The 18,666-nt window shown below is 36.2% G+C and overlaps 2 protein-coding genes across 3 annotated transcripts in view; one reads left to right on the top strand and one right to left on the bottom strand.

Moving 5' to 3' along the window:
- The window catches only part of reep1 (receptor accessory protein 1), a 31,851-nt gene extending 23,029 nt beyond the window's left edge, over window positions 1-8,822 (top strand). The window contains exons 9-10 of one of the 2 annotated variants that reach the window (XM_041278174.1): window positions 1,848-1,996; window positions 7,421-8,822. In XM_041278174.1, coding sequence (XP_041134108.1) covers window positions 1,848-1,996; window positions 7,421-7,492 — 221 coding nt within the window. In that variant the 3' untranslated portion in view covers window positions 7,493-8,822. The remainder of the gene's footprint in view (window positions 1-1,847; window positions 1,997-7,420) is intronic. The other variant, XM_041278184.1, reaches the window with a different exon arrangement.
- A 4,562-nt stretch (window positions 8,823-13,384) lies between these two features.
- mrpl35 (mitochondrial ribosomal protein L35) lies at window positions 13,385-17,450 on the bottom strand. Its single transcript, XM_041278161.1, has 4 exons — window positions 17,407-17,450; window positions 15,646-15,823; window positions 14,191-14,332; window positions 13,385-13,723 (listed from the first exon to the last, which is right to left on the bottom strand). Exons 1-4 carry the CDS (start codon window positions 17,432-17,434, stop codon window positions 13,535-13,537), a joined length of 537 nt encoding a protein of 178 aa, XP_041134095.1. The 5' UTR covers window positions 17,435-17,450; the 3' UTR covers window positions 13,385-13,534.
- Between the last annotated feature and the right edge of the window lie 1,216 nt (window positions 17,451-18,666).

Here is an 18,666-nt window from a genome sequence, read left to right as displayed (position 1 = left end):
TAAATGTATTTGCTGTTAATAACATATAGGGCCCAATTGTGCTCTGCCTGTGGGCAGTAGGTGGAACTGCCCTGTAGTCATTGTTTACATTGCTCACTGTTACCCCACTCAAGGAGGCTGTACAAATGAATTGTAGCTAATTACATAGTTTGTGTGTTTTTTAAATACTCTCACCTGCAGTAAACCAGGAGTATTAAAGGAGATAGGAGACTGCAGTGTTGTGTGCCTTCACCCCTTGATAAATGCTCCTTACACAGTTCTTTCACTGTTAGGGAGTGGTGCAGTGACAGTGGCTCCTGAGTTTCATGCATTGCGCAAGCTTCCTTTTTTTAGGTTGCACTTTAACCTGCAAGTGCTTTCCATCGCAGCTGTCCCTCAAGAAGGAAACAGCCATGAAAACTCTCACTTTGTACATGATCATTGTCCCACACTTCTGTTGTATAATACACTGTTGTACGTTTGTACAGGCACATTCACAGGGAAGCTAATTAATTGATAACTTTAGGAGTCAGTCGACCAACCCTCATTCTCTCAAATGTTTAACATGCCTTTATAAACATTTAAAATGTCAAGGCGGAGGGGGGATATCCTGTTTTAATGCCAGAAAACAGGTTATGGAGATGTCACAAAGACGGCTGCAGTGGGTGACGTCAGACCAGAAACAGGAAATAAACAACAGAGAGAGGTGGAGTTTGGTAGAGCTGAGCGAATGGCTTCACTCAGCATTTAATGAGTGAACAGAACAGACAGAAAATAAACGCTTGTAACAAACAAAAAACAGAGGACACGGCAGTCGTCACCAAAACAAAAAGACAAACAAAACAGACTATACAGACAAAACATGGTGAACTTCTTTTTAACAATTATTATTATTCTCTTTACCTCCGTCTCCAATCCCATTCTCCACTCACCGAACACACAACCCCGAGTGGGTGAAAACATGTAGCTTTTATGCAGCTGTACTGAGACTCAATTGCTAATCAGTCTTTCAGTTGGAGTCGCGGTACAACTGCATGTGAATTAATAAAGTGCACTTCCTCGTGCTCACATATTATTACGTTTTACTTGCACGTGAAGTGCTGTGCAATCCTCGTGCCTAAATACAAATATACATTTTAAACACTTGTGTTATACAGACCCGTTTATATCCCGTGTACCAATGACTATACACCAACATTAACACACAACGTATAACACAAAATACACACAGGTGCTGGCACTTTGCCACAGGAGTCCTTAAATGTTATTCTTGACATCTAGCTATTGATTTCTGATTTGGTGAATAAAGAATATATATATGAAGCTGGCTTTCCTGCTATTTCTGAATGCCTCCTTCCTGTCTACTGTGCAGCTTCTACAGACACTGTATAGAGGTGTATTATATTTAGTATCATCCCAGGTTATATTAAACCCAGGATTGAATATCCCTGTGCCACCCACTGAGCATTCTCCAGTATTGATTGAGTGTGGCACATTGGCTTTGCATGAGGACATTTAGCACATTTATACTGCCTTAATAAAAGAGTATAATATTTCACAGTAACTGTCGGAAGGTTCTATAGTTATTTGTTAGAACAATAGTCCATCTCATTTTAAAAGTAGCTTTCCATTTAAAAAACAAACAACAAAAAAAAAAAAAAAACTTTTTTTGTTGATTCTTTAACCTTTACTAATATGGTTGTATATTGACACTGACTTTGGAACAAGCAACAGTAAAGCTGTGAAGATATGCTTCGGAAGCAGTCCTTTCAAACTTAAGATTCTCCTTGTGATCCTGTGTGGTGTGAGATTTATATATGTAACCAATTCCTTTTTTGAATACGTAGCCTCTGAAAATGGGAATTAAGGTGATGAAGTTGACACCACAGAGTACGAGGTGTTAAGCAACGAGCAGTGTGACGCAAAGGAACCTCTAGTGCACCCTCACAAAGATGCTAATGATGATATAAAGGAAATTAAGCCAGAACCGCGACCGCTCAAGAGAAGGGCTCCAGAGGTACATGTGCTGGCTGTGTGGTGATGCTTGTTAGACACTCGAGTTCCCTGACTAACCCATGCCATCTCCACAGCTCTGTTTGGTTTTACACTTACAACCACAGCACAGCTGCCAGGGGTCCTCCAGTTTTACTTCTGTTTTTTGGGGGATTGAAAGGAGAAAAGCACACAAAAGGCAAACAATGGAGTCTCTTATACACTCGTCAAATGTTTAAATGTCAACATTAACAGTAGTAAATAACAGAATTTGAGAGTAGGCCCCCATGCGTGAAACAATCACAGAACTCTTAATATCAATTAAATTTCAGTTCAACTCAATGTATTTTATTTTGTGCTTTGTATGTCAATAATAAGATATCGAGGAGCATGTACTTGAACTCAAATTATTTTAAACTGATTGTGTAAGTTTTCTGTACTGTAAGCTAACCCAGAACTATAAAAACACCCAGTGGTTAATCTGTGCCGGATCCGAGATCTGGTACCTTTCTGACTGACAGGTGACAATGATACAGTGAAGAGCTGTATATAAATAACAATACCACCCCTCTTCCTTAATTATAATGTCCACTACCTTTTTGTGTACACATTAACCCCTGGTTGCAATACTAAAAGAAATGTATATGTTACACTAAGAGTCAGGTTTCGGTCAATAAGCATTTCGCTATTTGAGCATTTACGGATTATCAAAGAACGAAATTAAAGGTTATTTCATTTTTTGAGCAAATTATTTTACTCAAATTGCGAAATGGAAAATCCCAAACAAGCAACGATCGCAATAGAAAAGAAGAGAGAGCTTCTTTGGTCTTTGAGATAAGCAATATAACCAAATTGTGAAATGTGCTTTGAGCAGATGCACAGTTCCAGAAGAGATTTGAAGATGCTGCTCAATCTGCTAATACCAATTAATTGCGGGGTGTTAAAAATGAGCATCAAAGTTAAATACAAACTTTTTAATAGAAATGTTGAATGAACATAAAATTAGCAGATTATTTTTTTAAATACACATAATTGATTCATTACTTATGTGTTTATTATTTAAGCAGGAAGTTAACCCATTTCGACTGTGGCCTCATTTGCATGGGGGTCATGGTAAGCAATTTAGGAGGGTAGTGACCTCAAACATTAACCTTCAAGCGAGTGTGGCAAAGTCATAGAGGGGTACTATATAAATTAGAGGAGGTTAGGATGTAGAACCTCCAGTCTAGAATAATTTATACAGTATGGTGTGCATTATATTTGGGATTTTAAAGTTTGGGTGTAATTTGGCAGGTAGTCTGGAAAGACAGGCATGATATTGGGTTCTAGAAACTTCTAGCTGGCCTCTGTTGGTTGGTTTGGGGAACAGGAAGTTCCACCTCCTAGAAAATCAAAAGGAAGCTCATGGCTCAGGTAGGGGGAAGTAAACAGGAAATATCTTGTGTAGAGAGGCATTTGTGTTGCGAGTGCTAAAACGTCTGTGATACCAAACAAAACTAAAAAGATAGTGAATGGGTTTGTTATTTTCAAAATTAAGGAATGTGTGTGATTAGCGTCACTGAGGTAGTTAAAACAACGAGTTGGTCAAGTTGTTTATATTTCACATTTGAAATTAGCAAGTCTGTCGAACTAACAATAACTGAAAAGAAAAACCAAAGTACTGGACTGCAGGAACCAAACAGGGACTCCAGTGAGTGAGTCAAGCTGAAGTGTATTGAATTGAAGAAACAACACGTAGGAACTGCCATACGCTGCTGCATAGAAGAGAAAGCTTTATCCCATCTTCTTACCAAGAAAGGCAATGTGAGTACCAGTGTGAACCTCACTATTAAGATAGTCATTGTTGATAACACAGCCATGGTTTTAACACTAGAACTGCCATGTAGGTCATTGTGACCCATTTTGCATTGAAAATGTTAATTACTCTGCTGTTGTAAATCGTATATGTATGTCCATTTTTTACTTTTCCTAAATATATGAATTAAATATCCTGATGGCGTTTGATAGCCAGAATTGGAAAAATTCTAAAGTTATAAACAATTCTACCTAGAACTGCCAAGCGGGTCAATATTCTATTATTTTTGAAAGTGCAGCAAACAAGACACGCCCCCTCCTAGCACGTTTCAAGCCTTTGTTTGTAGACTGACTACGAGACAGAGATTGCTATGATAGTGGATTTGTCAAGATTCCAACTCAGTGAAAGAATAGTTGCTTATTTTTCAATGTACCTGGGAGACAATCCTTTGTTTTGTTCCACAAATGCAACTGGGAGTAAAAATGTCATGAGTACTTATTTAATCTTGAAAGTAGTCATTTTGATTGGAATATGGCAAGCTGCACTCAGATGCATACGACAAACTGAAATGACAGGTAGGATAACAACTTATGTGCCTAATATGAAACATATTTTATATATTCTTATTTAATATTACTTTTAGAAAAAAAAAAAACATTTCGGTTTTGCAGGTTTGTATGTACCAGTTTCCATGTGTTTACACAATAGTGTTCAATGGAACTGCATCTGTGTTTACAGCACAGCTCCTGGATGCAGGCACAGTCAGCTGGCAGACCGTATGCTCCTCCATAGAGTACAATGGAGCCATCAAAATGGAAGTAATGTTATATTTTATTTTTTTGTAGTATTAGGAACAATGATTTAGGTTTTATAGTTCTGTGTGTACATATACCCGTTTACACCTATATTTTATTATATTTTTTAGATTTGTAGTTGTGCTGTATATGTGCTCAATGTAAAAATAAAGCCTTTTATGTTTAATTTTACACATTTAAGTACAGTGTTTCTGGACCATAACTCTGGTTGAAGAGGTGGAGACCCTGGTGTATAACAATAGAGATGCGTTCTTTTAAAAATAACCCATGATCTCATTCCAGAGCCAGATACGAAGGTGCAAAGCGGGCGGGTGTCCAGAAGGAAATTCAAACTATGCTCGATCTGGGTGTGATCGAGGAATCTTCTAGCGATTGGGCAAGCCCTATTGTCAGGATCTTAAACCAAATGGTGCATGGCGTTTTTGCAATGATTTTAGGAGGCTGAATGAAATCTCCAAATTCAACACCTACCTGATGCTTCCAGTGGATGAATTGATAGAGAGGTTAGGGAAGGCCACGTACCTCACTACGCTAGACCTGACTAAAGCTTATTGGCAGATTCCTCTAATGGAAGCCGGCAAAGAGAAAACTGTGTTTGTCACCTCTCAAGACTTTTCCAATGTAATGTCATGCCTTGACAAAAAAAAAAAAAAAAAAAAAAAAAAACTTATGGGCTTTACAGTAAGGTGTCTAATATGCTTAGATTTACTGCAATATACTGTATGAACCATCTGGTAAACATACAAATTATTTGAAGCAAAACTGTTAACCCTCTGCACACAAGAACGTGGCACATAGAGTTTAGTTTCAACCCGGTTTCCTTGTTACAATGAACCACCGGACTCAAATATTGTATTTCTGAATCATTTCATAAGTTTTTATAGGCTGGTAACTCGACTCCTGTGTGCCACGCAATTTGTTCATTGGGTGAATCAAAAGAGCTGATTCAGACGGGACTCTGATTCGATTCCCATGATTCACCGCAATGAGTCGTGTAGTTCACGAACGAGTCTTTCTTTTTGAACATCACTCGTAAAGAGGCATGTGTTGTGAGTGCTAAAACTTCGCTGTGATACCAAACAAAACAAAAAAGAATTAGTGAAGTGGTTTGTTATTTTCAAAACTAAGGAATGTGTGTGATTAGCGTATTTGAGATAGTTCAAATAACGAGTTGGTCGCATTGTTAATATTTTGTGTTTGCAGTTAGCGAGCAGTTTGAAATCCCTATAGTAAGTGAAACAGGGGGAACTTTAGTCTACTGTCTGATTTAATATAGCTCTCTCTCTCTCTCTCTCTCTCTCTCTCTCTCTCTCTCTCTCTCTCTCTCTATATATATATATATATATATATAATTATATATATTATATATATATATCTTTCTATCTTTCTATATATTTGCACAGAGAAAGATACATCTATAAACGTGGAATTTATGATGACCTTCTGCACCTTATTTTATTCCTGACAAGACCGTTTAAATGTTCTGTATGTTTGTGCAAATTACGATACATTGTGTGCAAATCAGAGTGACAGAAACATTCGTTTAGTCTCACTGTCTTTGTAAGCAGTAATGAACACGACTTTTGATTATTCTCAAAATAAATATTTTATAAATAAAGTAGGTATTCCATTATTATCAGTATTAAAGATTATAATATATATATATATATATATATATATATATATATATATATATATATATATATATATATAATTGTGTGACCTGGCCGAATAAATGTTGTCAAATACATCAAATTTACAGTGTTTTTCCATCCTTCTCACCTCTAAACAAGTGGCCCTGTAAGTAATCAAAACAAATCTGTTTTTTTTATCATGTTACACAGTCGGGGCCCTAGAAGTGCTTTGGGGAAAAAAAGGCAGAGTTAGATTGATACAGAAAAAACCTGCTTGGGGATTGTTTGTGTGTGTGGTGGGACTTGAACGAAAACACTTACATGCAAATAATAAATACGCCTGGTGGCTGACAGTGAAACTGCATACAGTCTGGTTTAGTACAGTTGACAAACTACCACTTTGTCACACAAGTTTGAAATAACGTTTGTAATGTTCTAACCTAGTTATTTAGAAAATACCGTTTTTAGAGGAAAAAACTAACAATTAAAAACTGATTTTTTATTCATATTGTAAGACTACTGTATACATATACACAGTATTTAAACTGTAAAAATCAATTGTCAATCCACGTTTGTCTAATCACTGTTTTTTAAGCCAAAGAAAAGTATGCTGATTAAATGTTTAATATTCTCACAAATCTTAGTAAGGGGTGAACTACCACTTTTTAGAAAACAGGTTTTGCAGACCCCGATCAGTACCAGACAGTGCTATGGAGTAAAGATGGACTGCTCTTCTTTTCTGTTTCGTTCTTTGCTTGTTTAATATTTTCCATTTCAAATTTGAGCAAAATAATTTGCTCAAAGACAGAAATACAGCACCTGATCAATGAGGCTGTCCATTGAAACTTACAGCAGAGGGAGGACATGCCCTGAACACTGCAGTTTGAAAAATCCAACAAGCTGCTCATTGAAAATGTATCTACTATCATTTTGTGCTCGATTCTTCCCCTTAAGATTGACTTTGCCCTGCAGTTATGATATTTGGTGATTTGCTTGGGCTACTTATCCATATTTCTTCTGGACTTGGTTTGTGTGTTTTGTGAACTTGCAAGAGAATAGATTCAGTAAACCATCTTCTCACATCATAACTTCATTTAACGCCACATAGGAGAGCTTCTTTTAAAAGCGGACTTGCCTTGTCAGCTTAACAGTGTTAAGTTACAGAATGACTTCTTAGATCAGATGTTTTTAAACTCTCTTTACAGCCTCCCCCTAGAGTCCTGAGGCCTCGCTCCAGATCAATGAGTACCTCGTCTTCAAACAGTGATAACATGTGACTGTGGGAGGGCCTGGGGACGCTACCATTGACATCTCCACCCAGACTGCTTCACTGCCTTAATGAGAGCACACTTCAGTGACTCATCAGAAACCATCAACAGTGGGCAACAGGGAGGTATTTTCTGACCTGAAGAGAAGATTATATATCATGGCAGTGTCCCACTTGCTGTATGTTTGTGTGTATTTGTTTTGCTTTGTTTAAGGTGCCATTTTCCCCTACGGAAATAGTGATAGTCTGGTGAAAAATCATGCATGCATGTTTAATGTTGTCTGTTCTATCCATGGAAATCAAAGCGCAAACACACACACGCACACCCTTACACACCTTCATTATGACAGCACATGTAGCTTGAACATTTGTGTATTAGCAATTAGAGAAGTGATAGTCAGGAAACAGTGTCTGGAGACTTTGGTAGGTTCTAAATGGAACTGGCTGTTGAGGTGACTTCACATAGCCTTTGTTTGTGCTTGTGGAGCAAGCAACCTCTTTAGACAGGGTACATGTATATTTCTTGAATGTTAAGGTGGAATGAAGGAATTTTTAGAATAGGTGAATGCATCGCTTGCGTTGGAGATGCAAACAATGTAGCCTAAGAGTAATGCTTTCCAACCCCTGGAAATAGTAAAAGAGAAGCATCTTATTTTAAAATATTTGCAGTTGATGAATATTTATAGTTGCATATAAGCTAAGGGCTTTCGGAAGCTGTTTATTTGATGGTGGTGGCAACAAAATTCATTCATAAGAGTGAATGTTTCATTTTTGGAAAAAGGGCTGTAGAGACTTTCCTTAAAGTCCTTAAAAGTAATAGGGACAGTAAGACTGTACTGTATACAACTTTATCGATGGCTGTCCATTCTCAGGCTCCCAGAGTATAAATCTTCTTTTAAGATTTTTAGATTTAAAGTATATGACACAAAACTGCTCCATCCCGGCTCACTCATGAGAGAGATCAATTATTATTGAAATAAACACAAGCCACACACAGTGCAGATTTCTATAATTAACACTTTCAGGGCAGACAGTAATGGAACTTGTGTTACAACCCAAAGCCCCAATTGAAGAGTATCATTAAAGCAGTGCAATTCTAAAAAATGTAGCATTGTACATCTCCATGTGTTGCTACAACTGTTTAAATAACGTTCCTGTCATTTTTCTTTTCATTGTTAACATCCTGACAACTTTTTACACTCAGGTTTATTTTAGTTTGAAAGCTCTTTTCTAAATGGTCACTCTAGCACGCTGGGGTTTGAGATGTGTCCTCTAAATCACTGTAGGAAGAGCAATTAAAAACAAAAAAACATTAACAGGTGCTCTGGCTTTTCTGTCCTGTACCACATCATGGATCGTTATTGCTATGTTGCCTGTTTGACAATGTGGGCAATTATCCTTACACTATCAGTGCACTAAAGCATTCATTTTGAAAAGAGCTTTGACATAGACTTTAACGTTATAAGTGTAGAAAGTTGTCAGGATATTAACAATGAAAAGAAATACAGGTATGTTATTTAAACATGGGGACGTACAACGCTGTACTTTTCGGAACCTGCTTAGTCTTTAATATCACCCTTTGGAAGTTGTTTCTTGCATGGTCCATGTTTATTCCCTTGGTAATCCAATTGCTCCCATCAGTAAGAAACAGTATTGTAGATTTTGGTTGCATGCAATTGCAATTCATACACTATCACAAAAATAATTTGTTTTTACTGGTAGTTTACAGCTCAATGACATTTTATAAGCTACAATATAATTGGCTGTAGTATTAATGTAGTTTAGAATTATGGAATGGCAGCATTGTGGTCTTTGCAATATCTAACCTCTGTGACTAGAAACCACTTTGAAAAAGCACCCTTACACCCCAGGTTCCTTATATTGCCAGCAAAGCGTATTTACACGGTGTGTATTACATAAAAGAAAATTATATTTGAGGAAAAGAGACTACCGGCTCCACAGTAGAGTCCTTTAATAGGAGGATTTTGCAATTGAGTATGTGACTGTTCAAGCTCAATTTCTCAAACCATGCTTGGTGCTTTTCATTCTTTGTTAGTAAAAGACACATTGGGTATCTAGCTACCTTTGTCATTTTTTAAGTGTTTCTCTTTTGTGTGTTGTTTCTTAATTCATGTGTCTCTCTTTGAGCTTGTTTTGGTTTTCATCTTTTAAAGCTTTTCTCCTGAGCTGAGCTGACTGAGCTCTTTAAAAAAAAAAGCTCCACGTTCCTCTGTGTGAAACTCACCATGGTGAAAGCATGCAGTTCTTTGCAATATGGTCTTATACAGCTGTGATTACATTTTATTCATGGCGTCGCTATACTTGTTGTGACTTTAAAGACAAACTAATTAACTGAAGAACATTTGAATTGTTATGCTGAAACTGGTAACGCTGCCAGAAACAATAATTATTTTTCATCAGTTTCTATTTGTGTTTTGAAATGGCCCTTTTTTTAAAGACACTAATGGCTGGTTTCACAAACTCAGTAAGCACTAATCATGGATTACCTAATGTTACCCTATAGGAAAGATGAGTGTTAAGTGGGGTCTGTGAAACCAACCTTGAAAAGATAGGACAGTGTCTCCATAGTTCGAATGTAATCCCAGCACAAGTCAGTTATTATTGTTTTACCTCAGAAAGTAGATGTATTCAACTTCGTGGATAAACAAGCGTAAGATGTAGCTATGGCAAGCATTGACCTGCTATTATGTCTGCTTAGAAACGATTATAAACAGAGAAAAAGAAAAGCCATTGCTAGCCTTCTTGACAGACTGTAGAAATCTGCAACATCTAGAATTTCAAAAGTCGTCAGAACCAACATCAAATGCTGTCAAGATGTTGATGCGTGGGCTAACACTATAACTTCTAAATCCTCAACAGCACTTTTGATAAGAAGAAGACACATCTTTAATCAGAAGACATTTCTTATTTAACAATATATAAATACAACTCTCTCTCTCTCTCTCTCTCTCTCTCTCTCTCTCTCTCTCTCTCTCTCTCTCTCTATAGACATATATAAATATGAGACTTTTGTTGAGTAGCATACTTGTGAAACCTAGTTGGTGTAGTCTGTAGTGTTTTACTGTTTGAGATAAAAGTGATCGGATTGAATTGCCTTATTTCTAAAAATTAAAACTTAAAACACTGTGTTAGATAACTTAAATGAACAAGTTTTGTAGATCTGGTTGACGAATCTTGTAACCAACTTTAAAACACAAAAGACGTTCACTGCTTGTTATGATGTATATATTTAAAATGTGTATCGACCAATAGGGGTTGTAATTTTTATATCTTCTGTGTGTTGGCAGCGATTTAGAGCTCCACCTTCTGGGACAAACCAGAATAAAAGCTTCACATTGACAGCACTAAAAGATGTAAGTGTGGAGCAGCTGGTAACACTAAAGTTTTGTTATTATTTTAAACAATAAAGATTATTAAAGAAGTATGTTCAATTTGTAATATGATGAACCTTTGCAGGAAACTTCAAATAAAAAATCACTACTGCACCATTTTAAATGCATTGAATAAAAGTGATGTGTGAATACAGCCACACAAGTACAAAATTATGTTTATAATATTTTGTACTTTTGTGTATACAGCATGTTTTTTTTTTTTTAAGTTTGTAGCCCCGCAAAACACATGCGGAAGTGCAGTGCATTTCAACTGACAATGGGTATGGTTTGAATATATTGACAAACTGTCTTAAGGTTTTTGACTGCGTCTTTTTTTTGTTCTGTATCTTCAGGTATTTTTTAGGGGTTTCCCCAGATTTACGGCACATACCTGTTTTTGTCTGGCAGGCCAGAACTTTATATAAACTGTACTGTACCCCTGACTTCTCCACTTGATTTAAAGAATTAAACAATGCAGCCCCTGTAAAACTGAAAGATTGACCTCACTGTTATAGAATGGATTCCACAAAGTGCTTTGTGTGTTTTGCATATTTCCATCTGTATATATATTTGAAATAACCATGCCATTAAATAAAAAAAAAAAAGTCTGAGCATAACAAAGGCTTGAGTGTTAGTGTGATAGAGTGGGAGTGCTTTTCCTTTTCCACTGGTGTGTAGGCTCCTAAGCAGATCTTTAACTTGGTTTTGTAGAAATTACTGTAAGAATAAAAAAAGAAAAAATCTATTTCGAAACAAATGTTTTGACAAGTTTTTTTTTTTTTTTTTTTTTTTTTTCCAATATCTGTGAAAAAAGTTTAAATACTTCTAGTCACTACTAACTATAAACCAGTTTTTTTTTATCACTGAAGAACCATTTGTTAGTTGCAGTATGTATGGTCATGTGTTGCAGTATGTATGGTTTATTTAGATTTCCAGAAAGCTTTTGACAAAGTCCCGCACAAAAGATTAATTCTCAAACTGAACGCAGTTGGGATTCAAGGAAACACATGTACATGGATTAGGGAGTGGTTAACATGTAGAAAACAGAAAGTACTGATTAGAGGAAAAACCTCAGAATGGAGTGTGGTAACCAGCGGTGTACCACAGGGATCAGTATTAGGTCCTCTGCTATTCCTAATCTACATTAATGATTTAGATTCTGGTATAGTAAGCAAACTTGTTAAATTTGCAGACGACACAAAAGTAGGAGGAGTGGCAAACACTGTTGCAGCAGCAAAGGTCATTCAAAATGATCTAGACAAGATTCAGAACTGGGCAGATACATGGCAAATGACATTTAATAGAGAAAAGTGTAAGGTACTGCACGCAGGAAATAAAAATGTACATTATAAATATCATATGGGAGATATTGAAATTGGAGAAGGAATCTATGAAAAAGACCTAGGAGTTTTTGTTGACTCAGAAATGTCTTCATCTAGGCAATGTGGGGAAGCTATAAAAAAGGCTAACAAGATACTCGGATACATTGTGAAAAGTGTTGAATTTAAATCAAGGGAAGTAATGTTAAAACTGTACAATGCACTTGTAAGACCTCATCTTGAATATTGTGTGCAGTTCTGGTCACCTCGCTATAAAAAAGATATTGCTGCTCTAGAAAGAGTGCAAAGAAGAGCGACCAGAATTATTCCGGGCTTAAAAGGCATGTCATATGCAGACAGGCTAAAAGAATTGAATCTGTTCAGTCTTGAACAAAGAAGACTACGTGGCGACCTAATTCAAGCATTCAAAATTCTAAAAGGTATTGACAGTGTCGACGCAAGGGACTTTTTCAGCCTGAAAAAAGAAACAAGGACCAGGGGTCACAAATGGAGTTTAGAAAAAGGGGCATTCAGAACAGAAAATAGGAGACACTTTTTTACACAGAGAATTGTGAGGGTCTGGAATCAACTCCCCAGTAATGTTGTTGAAGCTGACACCCTGGGATCCTTCAAGAAGCTGCTTGATGAGATTTTGGGATCAATAAGCTACTAACAACCTAACGAGCAAGATGGGCCGAATGGCCTCCTCTCGTTTGTAAACTTTCTTATGTTCTTATGTTGATTGATACACGAACCGCACGCGCTGTATATTATGATTCAGTATGTCATGTAAAGAAAGTATTGTGGTTCATCAATAGACAATCAACAACTACACCCCTAATATTAGCGTTGCTAGTTTTGCAGACATCCCCTGTTCTTGCACACTTTTGAGGACAGAATAGCAGAAATAAAAAGAATACTGTAGTTCTTAGCTGAGAAATTATTTGCTTTGCTATTTACACCACTTTACAGCCCTTTTGAATTCTTTTATATTTATGAGATTTTATGCTAACTTTTCAAACAATTCACCAGAAATGGCAGTTTATATGCACACCACATCCATTATCTGTTTGGAGTTTCTATGCAAATTAAATATGTGTTTTGTGACAAAGGACAATAGATTCCAAACGGGTATGGCCCTGAAGGAACAAGGTGTGTGTACAGGAGTAATACATGATGCACTTACTAGGGTTTAAAAAACAACACCAACGTGATTTATTGCATCACCCTAGAACCTCTAAATACATTCTGGTCAACGCAAGAATAGGCTTTAATTATTCTACTACTTTTCACTCTGGAATAATCTTGTGTTTAGTAGCACTGCGGTCCAACAGGAGTCTCTTAAACTTGGAGGTTAGTGCGATCATGATACTTCTGATAGGGGTCATTGGCGAACCAGTTTCTCCTCCTCCAAAAGGGCGTGGTCATTTTATCCAGGAGTTTGCTCTGGGTCCGGTTACAGAAGACATGCTGCCTCAGCCTCTGCTTTCTGGCTGGCTTCTTCTTCCACAGCTTCTTCTTGTACCCAGCCTGAAACACACAAATACAAAAATAATACATATTAAGAACACATGTTAAAAGGGGCAATGATGTTGTAAGCATCCCAAATAATTACATTTTAATATAGATGTTTTTTATTAAGATAACCAACTGTTAAGAACACATATAGAACGTATGACTTTCACACTGGACACCTATGTATAAATAGTCTGTCAAATGTAAAATGGCCTCCCTAACATGTATATTGTTATGTGTACTACACTGACAGTGCTATGCCAGGTGTTATTAACTCATTGTACCAAAAAAAAAAAACCAAAACACTTGCAATTTGACTTAAGTTGCCAGAGAATCAACTGCTTCGAACTGTATCATGTAGAATTACTGTGTGCAATTGTTAGCATTATCTTGCAGGCGCTTCCTTGTTTGGTTGTTTTTAACACAACGTCCACTTGATAAAAGGTTTCCCATTAACTTCAGTCACCCCTCTGCTTTATTACCTTTTTTCTTATCCAAAGGCCGCAGTGCAGCCGCAGAAACCTCTTGACCACGGACTTCACAGACTTCCTCTTTCCCTTCCTCAGACTGATGTAAGTGAGAGTTCTGGCCGGCTGAACAATGCTTGGAAGCAGAGGAGTAACACTGTCAAAACAAAAGCAAAACATTTCAAATTCAAAATTTTTCAACAGTAGGAACAAGAAATTAATAAACTACACAGATTACAACTTAGATTAGCTGTTCTAATGTATTTTCAGTAAAATAAAAAAATAATAATAAATACCGGTGTGTGTGTATCTATATCTTAGAGTATTTATAAGTATATATAATATTATATGATATATATATATATATATATATATATATATATATATATATATATATATATATATAAAAATCTCAGTGTTACATTGAAAACCGTGTCACAATGTAACCTTTTGTGCACAACAATGTTTCAATATACAAAGGTGCCGATCTCAATAAGGGAAAAGTCTATAGTGCAAGTGACTGTCTCTTAACTTACGCCAATAAGTAGGGGATAGTCCATCAGACTTCAATTTCCCATGACTCAAAATGATCGAGACAGTTAAGGCCGCACACTCCGTAATGTTCCTTAATGACAGACATTAACTCAGGGATTAAAAATTATTTTAATTTTTATTTATATATATATATCTCCGACCCTTCAAGGTTAAAGCACTCTGCATGCCTTACTTTCAGGTAGTCTTGCACTCCCTAGAGAAATTGTCCCCACCCTTTCCACACCATCTTTCAGGTGATTAACCAATAATCTGCTTCCCCTAATGAGTGCTATGATTTGCAGCCAGTAATATGCTTCACCCCAAAAGGGAGGAGAAATTAAGTGTGTCACGAAACGGTAAAAGACTACCGGCAAGCAAACCGCTACCAGGTATCAGTTAATTAAATTTAACATTCTTTCAAAACTGCACTTTTTAGACCTACATAGTGAATAGAAGTGTACGTCACGTAAGATTGATGGACTCGTTATTGTCATTCAAAAAACATATTAAACAAAAGGAGCTTTGTTTTTGATTCAAACTCTGAAGGATGCCAAAGTCATTATTACAGCCATTCAAATGGAATGCCAGGAAATATGCAGCACTAATGAGCTTGAGACTAAACCTTTTTGCAAAGTAAAAACACCCTGTAATGTAATTCAGTGTGGATGCATGACCACTGCAGCGTCTTTTTTGTATGTGTGTGTACATTTGCCTTTTTTATGAATAAAGAACAAAAAAAAATTAGTACCTACTTACAAAACATAAAGTATAACTACCACTTGTACAAAAACAGCCTTCTTCAAAACCACAATATTATTTCTACTTTTGGTACGTGTATTTGTCATTAAACACAGTGTGTATTCTTACAGTACTTGCTAAATATACAGTGTAGTGTGTGTTGACATTCAATTTAGTGACATGACAATCTATACATACTTCATGAGAATACTGTGTGTCCAGGTCAGGTGATTATGGAAGGCTGATGACAGCTGGACAGCAGAACAGATCGCTGGCCTCTGGGTGTGGCCGAGGGTCAGTGTGGAAAACCTGGAGGCAAGCTGTGTGGCACAACCCTGTCCCCTCTGAGACAAAGGGATAAGAGGCCTCAGCAACCCTAGACATTAAAAATGGTTAGAAATAAATACAAATGACTGCTTGGTTATTTGGTTCTGTGTTGTTTGTGCATTTTGTAGGCTTCAGTGGACAACTTAATATGTCACTGCAGCTGCTTGTCTACAGAATCTAAATTACTAATAATCACCACCATAAAAACAAGCACACGCCTTCAACAGTGAGTAGCCATTTTAGAGAAAGACATTTTACAGATGACAGGAGGCCATATGGTTCCTAATTGATTACAGGACTGCACCCACAGTCCCCATTCTGTATGACAAAGCTCAACTCCCAATTATGTCTTGGGTTGACATTGTTGACACCTTTGTATATATATATATATATACTATCCACTGCAGAACAGTAACTGCACTGCTTTTCAATTCTGATTCCTTTTATAAAATCACTTCCCAATTCAAATTTCCCTTCTGTAAAGGAATATTTTGACGTTATGGAAGACATACTGTTTAAGGTGTTAATACCAGGAACCCGCAAAGACACTGACTATAAAAAGAATTGTTGACACCTTTGTATATATATATATATATACTATCCACTGCAGAACAGTAACTGCACTGCTTTTCAATTCTGATTCCTTTTATAAAATCACTTCCCAATTCAAATTTCCCTTGTAATCAATTTCAACACATCGATCAAAACTGCAATTAGCAGTATGCTCTTAAAATGAGTTCCTCACAGTGGCAACAAATTACTTCAATTGATGTCACTGTTAGTCAATTAAGTGTCACCGAAGTTTAACACTTTCGTCACAGTACAACACTTTGTTACAAATGTAGAGAATTGTTTTACTTTCGGCACTTGTTGGTGTGAACAAATGATAGAATGATATATATAATGACCTTAACTAAAATGGATTTTAACAAAGGAAATATATTGAAATGTTAATAGGATTTTTAAAAAGTTTGAAATTGGGAATGGATTTTAAAAAGGAATTGAAAATGTAACTGGATTTGAAAAACAGGAATGTACCCCAACCCTAATCCACAGTAAACTGTATTATAGTATTACTACATTAACATTTAGCTAAAGGCGCCCCCTTCTGGCAATTTTACAAAACGCAGTCTTTCAAAATTACAAGTGAAATGTCAGATCCCCTCAAAACAGAAACACTAACACACGCGCTTCTTAATGTAGCTTTTGTTGTTGTTGTATTCGGTATTAGGCTTATTGAACTCGTTAGAATCCATCACTGGTTCAGTAGTTGCAGTGTGAAAACAAATATAAAATGTAACACGTAAGCACTATTCTTTCATAATAGGCCGTATCTATTTATTTATTTATTTATTTGCACAAATATAAAACAAGATTTTCTGTGCAGTAATTTCACTTTGCACTATGACTTTACAATACAATTCTGATGCGTATGCACTGGACTTGGTCTGAATGATGAATACAGCAGGGAGCATTTTTAAGGATACAAATAATTGTATTCAAATTAAACAAGTTTCATGCTCGATGTTTCTAAATTTTGAAGAAAAAAACGCATTCTTAACCGCAATAAACTTCAGCTTGATAAATCGCGTGTTAATGAACGTTAAAATTGCAAATGCATAAAATACACACCAGAGACCCGTCTCAAAGCGGCCGCCATCTTTATTCTCCAAAGCTGACCTCTAAACTACAGTATCGCTGCTGGGCCAACAAAGAAGACGAAAACGAAACTACCCTAAACGCGATTTCATTTAGTTAAGATTATATTGTGACTTTACATTTTTATAAACATATTTGCATTTCATCATTTGCATTATATATTAATGTAAAAAATACAGTAAGTAGATATATATATATATATATATATATATATATATATATATAATATATATATATATATATATATATATATATATATATATATATTTTTTTTTTTTTTACATAAAATAATATATCTTTGCGATCTGCATTTAAAAAAAAATGCTGAAAATACAGAATCTTTTCATACTGAGTTTCAGTTTGCCTTTTTGCTTGCTTCCCTGCACTGTCTGGTTGCTGATGAGGCCTCTATTACAAGACCAAGTCTTTCTTTTTGCCTGTTCTAGTTCTATATACCCTCCCATTTGGTATTTGGATCTTACAGTTAATGACACTGCATTTCATTTGCCACTTCTCTACCCAGTTCTGTATGCAGTCTAAATCTTTTTAAATTTCCTGACTAAGCTGTAAGCATTGAAAGCACGTACAGGTATGGTAAAGCAAATATACAAATATAGCAAGCATAAGCATGGTAAAACTAGGTCAGTGCAGAGCATAACCACAAGAAAGGCATGGAAAAACTACAAATGTGGTAAACTTTTATGAGGGTTACATCTGGCACTGATCTTTAAAATGTGATGGTTTTGTTTTTTTGTGAGCAGAAACTGAAATCACCAGGTGTCAAACCTATAACCCCGGTCCAAGTCTGAACCAGGACACAGGTGTCAAGGCATTTCCACTGTGCCAATCCATTACACAGTGCAGCTTATGTGTAAATACAGTCCATAGAACTGGATCAGTTACAGAAATACAATATTTATAAATGAAAACAATGTTTTGTACTGTACCTTAAAAAGCACAGCCATTCCCAAGCTCAAGGTGTGATTCCTTTGTTCTCCTCAAGGCAACAAAGGAAGATGTTTTTAAATAAAGAGCACCACAGTCAGACTAACTTATTTTCTGGATAACTTACCCACACTCTGAGTGTGACCAGGATGCAAGAGTGAAAACTACTGCAAGTGCCTAGCACCTTTACATGCTTAACATAGAAGCGCGTATATTAGCTTGAAAAAACATATTAAGTGCATTAAAAAAAAAAAACGAATCCACTCTGAATAAGTGATTCTTAAAAAA

The sequence above is a fragment of the Polyodon spathula genome, chromosome 2 (genome assembly GCF_017654505.1).
Source record: "Polyodon spathula isolate WHYD16114869_AA chromosome 2, ASM1765450v1, whole genome shotgun sequence".
NCBI lineage: Eukaryota > Metazoa > Chordata > Actinopteri > Acipenseriformes > Polyodontidae > Polyodon > Polyodon spathula.
This window is presented reverse-complemented; position numbering and strand designations above follow the sequence as displayed.